The 12,674-nt window shown below is 39.5% G+C and overlaps 1 protein-coding gene across 2 annotated transcripts; it reads right to left on the reverse strand.

The window, feature by feature from the left end:
• Positions 1–281: 281 nt before the first annotated feature.
• ppm1ab (protein phosphatase, Mg2+/Mn2+ dependent, 1Ab) lies at positions 282–11,806 on the reverse strand. 2 transcript variants are annotated; one of them, XM_060917685.1, is made up of 6 exons: positions 11,486–11,806; positions 8,158–9,027; positions 7,879–7,996; positions 3,232–3,343; positions 1,007–1,064; positions 282–625 (listed from the first exon to the last, which is right to left on the reverse strand). In XM_060917685.1, the coding sequence occupies exons 2-6, from the start codon at positions 9,019–9,021 to the stop codon at positions 578–580; spliced, it is 1,200 nt and encodes a 399-aa protein (XP_060773668.1). In that variant the 5' UTR covers positions 9,022–9,027; positions 11,486–11,806; the 3' UTR covers positions 282–577. The 2 variants fall into 2 exon arrangements, with proteins under 2 accessions (XP_060773668.1, XP_060773667.1); XM_060917684.1 differs by having other exon boundaries at positions 11,288–11,806.
• Positions 11,807–12,674: the final 868 nt, after the last annotated feature.

A 12,674-nucleotide genomic window follows, 5' to 3' on the forward strand; every position in this document is an offset into this window, starting at 1 on the left:
TCGGTAACTGGGTGTAAAATAAAACCAATTCGGCTTTCTCACAAGAAACATGTCACAACGGTGCAGGAAGTCTTTTTTTCCCCCAAAAAAAGCTCTTTTTAGCTTTGGTTTAATTAAAGTTTGATTTTCAGATCGTGAAACTGAATATTAATTCAGAGAATATAAATTTCCCACTGAATCACCAAAACGTCTCACCTCATTTCAAATCTAACATGCAAAGAGGAGTAACTGTGACACCAGTGAAAGATTTCTTCAGCATAGTCATAAAGAAGGCCCATACATTGAGCTATAGTCATGTATTCTTGAATAGGAATTGCTTTCAGCACATGCTACATACAGTACAGTATACTCGTGTTCACAGACTTCCATTCTCCTCATTATTATACCTGGATCTGTCTTTCCTTCGACAGTTTTTAAGGCAATATACAAAAGATGCAATTCGAGGTAGCAGTAAGTCTTCTTACAGTAGTCTTAAAACTGGAAGCCCCTGGTGGTGTTATAACAGGATATCAGGATCTTTTTTTTTTTTTTTAATCGTGTAAAAAGATGTACGGGGAAAAGAAAGGAAGGATCCTGTTTAGAGTCTGGACGATCCACATACATTGACCCAGTTGGTGGCTCCACACTGAAAAAGCATGTTTGATACAGGCTTAGTACAGAGGTAATTTGTTTCTCACAGCATATGCAAGTCTTATTACCAGGTATAACTGCAGATTAGACATTCTACGACATTGCGAATATAGTTATCACTGTTGCATCGTGGAAAAGAGCTGCTGTGAAATCAAAATGATTAGAATAGCAAAGGGTGATGACATCTCAAATAAAAAAAAAAAGTATCCACATCATTTTTAGGTCACTTACTTTTAACATGTTAACACATTCATATGCATCTGTTTACTTATTCCTTATAGAAAGATATGATTAAAAGGAGGACCCTACAGGCAAAAGGAGTACGGTACAGAGATTTATCAGCACCAAAAATAATGTTGGCCTTGAGGATACTCACTGTGCTGTCACTTTGGTTTGGGTTGAGTCTATTGTACATTTCCTCCACAACACTGCGTCTACGGTGACAAAACAGGAAATGGCAGGAGTTACAGTGGATGTTATATATGAGAGACAGCGAGAGAGAGAAAAAGAGAGGGGGGGGGGAGATATTACACAATGGCACGAAGATATGAAGTTCATCTTCGAGTGGTGAACATATTTCATGAATAAGCAAAGCCACCCGTGTAGTATTCTTTTCATTATATGGACACATCCACAAAAAATAATGCAAGTTAATCAAAAACATTTTAATTTTGAACCAGTTCACCATTTTGGCAACGTGCATCGATTCAGCAGGAAAACATTGGGAGTGACATCATGGGAGTGAAATATCAGGAATTACTATACATTCTATTCCCATCTAGCGGGATTCATTCATTTGGTTCGGTAGCATACAATATTGTTAGCATATCGCTTATCCTACGTGTATTAGGTCACTCTACCCAATGGAGAATTAGCATGTAATATTGTTACAATATTGCACACTGTCAAGACAACACGACGTCACACGTCGGAGACGTAAAACTTCCACGCTCGTGACGATTTTTAAACAAACATGGACACCAGATTTGCTTCATTAAAAACAAAAGATTTTGAGAGAATTTTGAAAGAGAAAGACATGTTGAACACCCAAAAGGCTAAGAAAACTTCATGAGAGATTCTTCACGCATATTTACAAGAGAAAAACAGGAGTTTTTAGAGTTGGACCATCTTTATTGTTAGAACTTTGACTTTGTACATGTACACTGGATTGACAGAACATTGAATTACATTGGATCAGAATCAGCATCCGATATTGGTAAGTAAACCCCCCTGTTCTTAACTTTTTGTAAAATCTATAATTGTTCCATCAAATGTGTATGTATAATAATAATAAAAAAAATATTGGCTGACTTTTTCGTAATATCTCGGATATATTCCATTCAGGTAGCATGAAAGAATCGAAGACGAGATTATCAGATCCGCAATGTATTTTGGATGAAAAATACGAGTTTTTCAACACGAGAAGATAAACTTCATATTTTCAAGCCAACATGTGATTTTCTTTTTATTACAGAGAGACAAACAAAAAGTACCCAAATTTAATCAAAACAATTCATCGATTTCCTCATGAGCGAAGATATTGAAAAATGTGTTACTCAATAGCCCGGATCTAGTTCGTATAAAAAATAGGCGTGCACTGCAAAAAAATGATATATTGTTAAGAGAAAATATCTTTACTATAGGTGAATTTATCCAATATTTCTGATTAGAAGATTATTAAAACGCAAATATAAGTTTATTTAGCTTACTCTTAGATGCTTTTGCTCATTTCAAGCTTTAAATTGTCTTATTCTATTGGCAAATAATTTTGCTTCTTTCTAGAATCAAACGCTTAAAATTAGCAAAATTATCTGCCAATAGAATAAGAAAATTTCAAGCTGGAAATGAAGAAAAGCATCTAAAAGTAAGCTACATAATCTTATATTTGAGTCCAAATAATCTTCTAATAAGAAATGTTAGATAAATTCACTCATTTTAAAGATATTTTCTCTTAACCGTATATAATTTTTTTTTGCAGAAAAACACGTCTATATACTGTAACTATATACCATGGTTTTTCTCCTTTAATTGTGAGATCTTTCATTTTGCTGAGCCAGCAGTAATGTGACATTGTCATTCTCATCGCGACATTTCATAAACTACGTCATGTGTAATCTCGCAGTGTCTCTTGACCTACATTTCAGCAGCCCATCCCTAATTATTATGGATAAGGAGGTTCAAAAAGGAGATTTTATACACACACACACACACACTGTATATAAAAAAAATTTCCCCCCTTACACATTGGGTACGAGCTTCCCAATCTCGTTAGCAAGCATACAGTCTGTGACAGTTACAAAGTGTATTCTGGGTAATTTTGGGAAGTCTGATGAGAATTCTCCGAGCTGGGCAGCCATTTGTTTATTATGCCAAACCATAAATCTAAATGACTCTCCATCTGGGCAGGGTTTAAAAATGCATCAGCTTGACATAAATAATTTAGTCAGGAAGGTAATGAGGAGAGGAGCTGAGGAGAATGGAAGGGGGAAAGAAATGATCTACAAGTATATTTTTGTCAGCTTCTTCTCAAAGAAACTTAAATGGAATCTAGTGCTGGTTGAACACTTTTTTTCTTACGTGTTGTGTGGAAAAAGCACTCACTTGCTAGCCAGCTCTCCCCCAGGTGGAAGGTTGGGGATGCTCTCCGTCGCTAACACACACATCACTTGGGCTAAGTCTGGAATGCTGTCCACGCCCTGCTTCTGAATGAGTTCTGAGGAATCACAAGGACTTTTGGGGTAAGTTATGTTAGTCCAGGGAAAGCATGTTATATGTCTACACAAAATCCAAATTTACAAAAGGATTCGTGTCTATATATCATAATGAAATAGTGTGAGACTGCACGAAAGCTGAGCTTAGTGAGTGAGTCATCGTTGCAGGCAGCCTGTCAAAGGTTGTCTTCTATGACTCATGCTACCCCCAACCTGTCCCTAACAGAGGTATAAATAAATGCTTTTCAAAAACACGTTTCCTTCCATACTTTATTTAACGGTGTTTTTGTAGAACACACACCCAACTTTAAAAATCAGTCCTGATACAATTAGAATCTGACACATATCAGGTAATATCACTAGATTTGAACCCTTTAAAAATTATAGCCTACTTTGAGGTGCTAATGCATGAAATAATATAAAACATCTGATTATTTAATAATAGCAAGATACGCTGATGGAAAAACACAAAACAAGGCATTTTATCTAAATAAGAAAGCTCACAATCTCAAGGGTTCAATAAGTAACTTTTATTTGAATCATCATTAACATCTAAGAATAACATCACAATTCGTCTCTACATAGCCAGTGTTTGGGTGCTAACATACAAAAATAGAAATCAAACAAATAAAGCATAGAGTGTTCATCCCTTAATGAATGCTTTCTATTGAATTTCCCTTCTATGAAACATTTTGGTAAAATAAATTCAAAAAATCAGTGCTATATGATAGTTACCCATTGAGTAATGCAGAAACACACACACACACACACACACACACAAAATGCAGATGCTAAGAAAGGACCCAAAGACTGTAACACTTGTCATCAGCCTTGGATAAAAACTGATAAAATTAAATACTGAGATGTCACTGGAAATAAATGTAGTGTGCAAAACTGTTCTCTGGAGATGGACTCAAGAAATGTCTGATCAACTCACAAAACCTTCAGTTTACAATTAAATAAAAGTTTCATGACACTGGTACACAACTTACAGATAATTACAATAAATACAGGGAGGAATTATAGCTTCGTTCATAAAATTCGTAGTGCTTTTTGGCTGAATAAACTGGAATGCCTGGGTGGTTTGGTTCAGAAGAGGTAAATAATGTTGTTAGAATAAATAATTCAAATAAATAAGTGTCTTCGGTTGCTCATCAGTTATAATCCTGAGAGACACGCACATGAAACATAGGGACGATCACTCTACTAACTAGGAAAATAAATGTCTCGATCACCTTAGAAAAGCTCCCCAAGTTGATATGTTTAAAGGTCTGTTTTTCAGATAATGTTACCTAACCAGTGCCTTACAGTTCAAAACCAATTCAACGAGTAGAGCCAGAAAACACTGGAGATCCAAGGTTAAAAAGTCTTAAAACCAGTTACACCAAACAAATCCAAGATGGTCTCCACTACAATAATCACTGTAACTGTTGGAAAATAACTCAAAGTTTAGAAAACCTGGAATACGTTGGGCCTCATTTATCAATCTCTATCAAAAGGGTATGAAAAAATCTCAAATACGATTTATCAAAGGCATATAAATCTCTGATTTGTGCAAAAATGGCCTCATCTGCTGATAAATTTGATAAATTTCACCTGAGCCTAAGTGGAACGGGGACGTACAGAATGCTCAATTACTCGATACACGAATCCATTTACTAGCTTTTATTTAAAAGCTTGGCTATGGATAGTTCTGCACAATGGCAAGAGCAAAGAAAAACTGCCTCAGGCTTTGGAAAGTCAGAAAAGGGTCACAGCAATACATAACATGCTACGTCTTTGTATTCCCCCCCAAAAAAAAGTCAGTGGATCCATACTGACCTTTTAATGGTGTGACCTGAGTTTAAAAAGTGGGTGCATTCTCAGAGCACAATCTCAATTTCACGCCACATTCAAGAGCCAAATAAATCAAAATCAACCACAGATCTACTGAAATAAAAGTTTTAGATGACTGGTTAGAACAACTGCATTATTCGTTGGCGATAGTTCAATAAACACATTAAATTTTCCTTACGTATTTGTATACCACGGATCAGGTCACTATGTAGTCCATTTATATCTCTGCATTACAAGTTAAAATGAGGATTTGTCGACAAAACCTCACACTGACACATTATTAATAATACCTCAACCTGTTGTGCGCTCTAATCATAGCATAATCTCGCACCCACATTTATAAATTATAAAATGTGAGACCATCTCATCATATCACTAGAAAGTCCTTTCCAGATGAAGTAAATCTCATCATACACTTGTGCTTTGGCATAAGATACAGATGAGTTGAGCAGTCATTTATCTCTTATGCCAAAGAAGAAACTGAAATCATAATCAAATCTGATTGTACACACACTCAACAAATATGAGTTTCTGACTGCACATTCAGTTATTATGAGACCCACTATCTGGAACATGTCAGGTAATGCTTGTCTCCTATTTAGCATACTTCCACAAAAGGAACAACTGCCCTCGAGTGGAAATCATGGGAGGTGAATATCACCACTCCTTTTAGTCAAGCTACTAGTACCTGTTTTTGTATTAAGTAGTACTTATTTTTGTGTTTGTGTGTGTATGAATATAAAATCCTGGATTTCTTGCTTAAGTGTTAGTGCACTATTTTGCTATATGCTACAAACTGATAAATTTTAATCTCACACACACACACAATTCCGCACAACACATGATCATTCAAGCCGGAAGAATGAATTTAAAAAAAAAAGCCTGATACGTAAATGTTAACCTCTACACACACATTCTTGTAAGATTTAAAAAAAAATAAAACTCAATCTGAATAAACTGAATAACATACATGCTTCAATTCTTTAAAAAGAAACCGCAAGAACGGAAAAATACAATAATAGGCACAAGCGACGTGAAACACTGAGAGATGGCGCACGTCTGTTCTTCGCTTCATTCACAATCCATTCAGTCCAATTAACTAACAGAGGAACGCACAATCATCATTTTTATTGTTGTTGCTGTTATTACTATTATTATTATTATTATTATTATTACTAGCAATAACAAGAACAATAATAATAAAGCTGTAGTTTTAGATCTACCTGCAAATTATATACTTTGTGCAGCTGCTACTAAATATAGCTCGGAAATATTACGCATACTCATACCAAGATTTCTTTGTCTGTTCTTCGAGAAACAAGGAAAACCTACTACATTTGGGTGGTTAAAGTCGTAATATGGTCATTTGAACTGCTGCATTAAATGGTTGCGCCACCTATATGGAAAAGCTTTCATTATGAATTTCTAGAGTTAAAAAGTTTTTTTGTTGTTATTGTTGCTGATGTACGTATAGTTAGGATAGCGAGACAAAACCGTGTTGACATAATGTTGGTATCAGTTGATTAATTAGTAAACAAACGAGCTATTCTAATCCAAGAGCACATTTCAGACTTTTATGCTCAGCTTTGGTCTAAGAAATTCTAAGAAAAACGAATACAGGAATCGTACGTCATTCAGAATGCTCTTTTGGACTAATTTAACACAACTCGGATCTGATCAAGAGCTTCGTATTTTTAGGGAAATGTCTTCTGCTTTGCATGCAGGAACGAATTTCAAATCATCATGCTACTGTACATGCCCGTGGACTATTCTGAAATAGCTTTACTCTTCAGCCAGCTAGTTAGTTCTGACAACTAGCGAGAAGGCAGCAGCATTCCTTGTTATAGGCAGAAACCGGAATCATGCAGAAAATGAGTATCAAGGCAACCAAAAGCAGTCACAGCTACAGATGCACAAAGTGTACCCCTGGACCTGGTGCATCATTCTGTGTCTGTACTAATTTAGTAATGCTACATCGAAAAATCTGACATTTTGTTTCGTTCGTTTAGCACATCACCTCAGATAAGCACAGATAAACATGGTGCCATGGTACTCACACACATGCTTACACAAGAGAATCTGAACATGACACTGTAAGGCCATCGGAGTACACGAACATGAACAGAACGCATCACTACACTAAGCGGTTTGTCTTTTCTTAAACAGATAGCTACCACAAAAAAAAACAAAAAAACGTGGTTCTGAATTTGGTTTGTTTTCTATATTAGACACTTCTAAGTATAGCAGCTTTCATAAGTAAGCATGGAGCTCGAAGACGAGTCATAGTGAACCCTAGAGCCAGCCAATCAACATCTCAATGCACTACACACAATCATTTGTTAGGATTACAGATTCAAACGATGGGAATGCCTTTGGCACAAAGTTAGCAAAGGTTTCTATGAGACTTTATTCTCATTATGTTTTTATCAATCCTGATAAATGAGCCTCATCAGTGTTGGGTTTCTGAAAGGTTTCCATCATGTGGAGATCCTCTTACAATGATCTTTGTTCTATGGCGCTTTTTGGGATACCATGTCATGTCATGTCATATTACATATAATAATACATCTGGGTCTTTAAAGACATCATCTGATTGGCATTAAGGGTGCGTATTTTGCTAAAATTGTTAAAACTCCTAGATGAGTTTTAAATGTTCACTGTTGTAATACAACTTATTTATTAGCCTTTTTAGATGCTCCACCTTCTACTTTGTTCTGCAAGTACTTATCCAGCTCTGCTTCTCTCTTCACAGCTTCTGGATTGATCTTGGGTGCACCTGGAAAACATACCAGTACCACGCTCATGTTGTCACGGCTACCCTGTTCATAAACACAGACAGAGAAGAGAAAGAAAAGGAAACAGTCATCCAATGCCAACTACACACACTGACTCACTGTTTACTAAGCGAAATAACATGCTCGTTTTAGAACATATCTATCTACCCTGAAACTATTGAGCAGCATAATCTGTTAGGCCATACCTTGTACAAACAGGTGTCCACTATTTCATTACACACCGCCTCCAGGTCCTCGGTCACCTCGAGCCGTGAACGAACATAGTCACATAGTTCCTCGTTGGTCATGACGTCCCAGATTCCATCACAGGCTAGTACCACAAACTCATCCTCTGCATCGTCCCTTTCGATCTCATACACCTCAGGCTCTGGAGACACCAGCTGCTCTGTGGGCCCTTTCCCATGCACACACTTGTAGTCAAAATCTCCAAGAGCACGAGAGACAGCCAGAGACCCGTTGACCCGCTGAATCATAACGGCGCCGCCTGCGTTCTGAATCCTCTCCTTTTCTAAAGGGTTGCTGGGCTTGTGATCTTGAGTGAAGAAGTGCACCCGGCCACCACGGCTCAGCAGAGCCCGTGAGTCACCGCAGTTGATGAAATAAAAATGGTTCGGCGAGATCATAATTCCCACAGCCGTCGAGCCACTCCGGTCAGCGCCGTGCTTGCGCTCTGACATAGCCCGCATGTGCTCGTCGATTTGCAGGAAGCCTGTACGAATGCCATTCTTCACACTCTCCACCGACGGCTCGGGACGAGAAGACGTTTCACTGCCTCCACCTGGGCCTCCGCCTCTGAAATCCGGGTTGCTGGTGATGTGCTCCAGCAGGTGTTCACAGCAGTACCGTGCCACCTGAGAGCCAGCGTGTCCATCATAAACAGCAAAAAACGCCCACGTGCTCAGGCCATGAGGAAGGCCAATGACAGCCGTGTGCGCGTCCTCCATCTCGACCCGCCATCCCTGCATGCTACTTAAACCATAGCGCACACCGTTTCCCTCCCCGTGTGCGTTAAACTTCTCCATCTTTGGCTTGTCCAAGAAAGCACCCATTTTTGTCTGTTTTAACCAAAAACACAAAGCGGTATTGCAAAACAGAAATACTCAGATGTACGTACAATAATGGAATGTAAAACATCCTAGTGTTAATATTAGTGTCAAATATAAAGACCAATGGCTCGGTCTTTATCTACAAGGCTATCCTTGAGATGATTCCATCTTATTTATCATCTCTTTTAATCCTTAAAGCCTACAGTCTTCGTTCTCTGGACTTTTTACATTTTACTGTTCCTAGGGTTAGAACAGAAATGGGGAACAAAGCTTTTAGGTTTTCTGCTCCAACGACATGGAATAATTTGCAGTCAGAGCTCAAACTCCATAATCTGGTATCTCTGAATGTATTTAAGTCCATGATAAATCCCACTGTTTCGAGGCTTCATGGGTGCAAATGTTTTATTTGAATGGAAATGTCTTATCTGATCTTGACATCTCATCTCGTTATCTCTAGCCGCTTTATCCTGTCCTACAGGGTCGCAGGCAAACTGGAGCCTATCCCAGCTGACTACGGGTGAAAGGCGGGGTACACCCTGGACAAGTCGCCAGGTCATCACAGGGCTGACACATAGACACAGACAACCATTCACACTCGCATTCACACCTACGGTCAATTTAGAGTCACCAGTTAACCTAACCTGCATGTCTTTGGACTGTGGGGGAAACCGGAGCACCCGGAGGAAACCCATGCGGACACGAGGAGAACATGCAAACTCTGCACAGAAAGGCCATCGCCGGCCACGGGGCTCGAACCCGGACCTTCTTGCTGCGAGGTGACAGCGCTAACCACTACACCACCGTGCCGCCCTGATCTTGACCTGATTTTGTAAATTCAATTGTTTATTTGTATTTTTATGTCTATGTCTAATGTGTTAAAACTGTTGGTTTTGGCTGCCATTATTGCCCAGGTCTCTCTTGTAAAAGAGATCAATGGGACAAACCTGGTTAAGTAAAAGGTTATAAACTCTCATCTCATTATCTCTAGCCGCTTTATCCTGTTCTACAGGGTCGCAGGCAAGCTGGAGCCTATCCCAGCTGACTACGGGCGAAAGGCGGGGTACACCCTGGACAAGTCGCCAGGTCATCACAGGGCTGACACATAGACACAGACAACCATTCACACTCACGGTCAATTTAGAGTCACCAGTTAACCTAACCTGCATGTCTTTGGACTGTGGGGGAAACTGGAGCACCCAGAGGAAACCCACGCTGACACGGGGAGAACATGCAAACTCCGCACAGAAAGGCCCTCGCCGGCCACGGGGCTCGAACCCGGACCTTCTTGCTGCGAGGTGACAGCGCTAACCACTACACCACCGTGCCGCCCTGATCTTGACCTGATTTTGTAAATTCAATTGTTTATTTGTATTTTTATGTCTATGTCTAATGTGTTAAAACTGTTGGTTTTGGCTGCCATTATTGCCCAGGTCTCTCTTGTAAAAGAGATCAATGGGACAAACCTGGTTAAGTAAAAGGTTATAAACTCTCATCTCATTATCTCTAGCCGCTTTATCCTGTTCTACAGGGTCGCAGGCAAGCTGGAGCCTATCCCAGCTGACTACGGGCGAAAGGCGGGGTACACCCTGGACAAGTCGCCAGGTCATCACAGGGCTGACACATAGACACAGACAACCATTCACACCTACGGTCAATTTAGAGTCACCAGTTAACCTAACCTGCATGTCTTTGGACTGTGGGGGAAACCGGAGCACCCGGAGGAAACCCACGCTGACACGGGGAGAACATGCAAACTCCACACAGAAAGGCCTTCGCCGGCCATGGGACTCGAACCCGGACCTTCTTGCTGTGAGGCGACAGTGCTAACCACTACACCACCGTGCCGCCCAGGTTATAAAATAAAATAAAATAAATATGCACTTCAGAAAAGCTTAAAAAATGGGTGGGGAGGAGGAATTTGTTTAAAAAATTTGCACAATATACACCTGTCAAACAGCCACGCCCACACCTGTATTACTGGTTAGAAGGAAAAAAACTTTTTTTTTTTTTTTTTTTACAGCAGGCGAGATACTAAAGCAAAGTACAGTACAGATGTTTGTGTCGTACATCGAAATAACTGTCCTAGAGGAGCTCCCACACCTGGCTAACTTGTATTCTGTTCCTAAATTAACGTTTATGTCTAACATGCTAACAGAACTGAATTTTAGCTAGCTAGCTAAAATAAGTCAGTCAGGTTAGCTAGCTAGCTAACCTGACTGACTTATTTTAAACCCGTTAAGAGAGTTGCATAGCTATTAATATTACTTACCAATCTCTTTAAAGGTCTTTGTTGAACGTTGAAAAGCCGAACTGCAAAAATTGCAGCTATTACCTTTATCAGCACCACAATGACTAGCTGTCAGACTAACTAGCAACTTCACTAATGTCACTAGTAGCTGCTAGCTCCAAAAGTAAACGGTAAGACAGGTATTAGCTAATCAGCTGGCTAGCGCGTTAGCGGACTTACTCACTAGCTGCCGAGATTGGAGAGGTGGAAGAGTGGAACTGGGAGGAGAGAAACGTCCCTTTGTATCCCAAAAAGAGAGAAATACTGAAGAAGTGCATTACTGAAGCCGAATACAGCGGTCTACAGTAAGGTCCATTGAAGCACCTAGTCTTATTATTATTATTTCGCTGCGGTTTTGTCTTTCCTCTGGCACAGGGACGAATCCTGTCCTCTCACTCCCACCTCACATCAGCACATCTCCGCAGCGACGCTCAGATCCCCGGATGTAAAGTCGCCCAAGCCAGGAGGCTGTTTCTGCTTCCAGAGTGACGTCATTGTGGATGAACTTTAGACCCAAAGACCTTTCACACCTATTACGAATCAGAGCCAGGGGCGGATCGAGAAAAATATTTATGGGGTGGCAAAAGGGGGGGGGCAGGAATTTTTGAGGGGTGGCAACGTATTACAGACGTATATATACTGAATTTAATCATAGTTAGATGACACCCTTACGAAAATTAACCATGGTTTTACTATGAAAACTAACCATGGTTTTACCATGGTTTGTAGTTATTCATGGTTTTCATGGTTGTTTGGGTAACCATAAAAACCATGGTGCATTTTACCTCAATGTTCACTTAAATTTTTAGGTTCTAAGTAAATGTTAATGTATCTGGGCTGTTAATCGAGATCCTTCTCTACAGCATTGACTGTTGGACGAAAGCATGGTAATACTACAGTTAGTGCATCCTTTTAAAAACCATACTGTCCCTTTTTAAACTAATTTCGTAGTTACTACCCTTACGAAAATTAACCATGGTTTTACCATGGTTTATAGTTATTCATGGTTTTCATGGTTTTTTGGGTAACCATGAAAACCATGGTGCATTAGTAGGGGAGAGCGGGGTAAGATGAGCCAGGGGGTAAGATGAGCCACCCCCTGTTTCTAAGAAACAGTACACAAATGTGACCACGTGACCACATTCAAAGGGGCCATTTACTTACACTTGTGGAGAGGAGCACCACATGTCAAACTAGGTGAGGGAGATATTTATAAAAATGTGTTTTTGTGCTTTCTAAGTCAATTCCATGTTTGTCCACAGTGAAGATGATTTAGAGAAGACAAAAGTAGAATAATATTTAGACACATTAGGGTTAAGTTAGTGGCTTTCTAAGCTATGATATGAATGCTAATAAAAATAATTTTGAT

The sequence above is a fragment of the Neoarius graeffei genome, chromosome 3 (genome assembly GCF_027579695.1).
Source record: "Neoarius graeffei isolate fNeoGra1 chromosome 3, fNeoGra1.pri, whole genome shotgun sequence".
NCBI lineage: Eukaryota > Metazoa > Chordata > Actinopteri > Siluriformes > Ariidae > Neoarius > Neoarius graeffei.

What these genes read in the sequence shown, in the direction of transcription:
- ppm1ab (XM_060917685.1), bottom strand. Translation starts at nt 9,021, where the DNA reads ATGGGTGCTTTCTTGGACAAGCCAAAGATGGAGAAGTTTAACGCACAC. An exon ending in CTTGCAGAACAAAGTAGAAG is followed by an intron (nt 3,344 to 7,878) that starts GTGGAGCATCTA and finishes GTGATTCCTCAG; the next exon opens with AACTCATTCAGAAGCAGGGC. An exon ending in CAAACCAAAGTGACAGCACA is followed by an intron (nt 626 to 1,006) that starts GTGAGTATCCTC and finishes ATGCTTTTTCAG; the next exon opens with TGTGGAGCCACCAACTGGGT.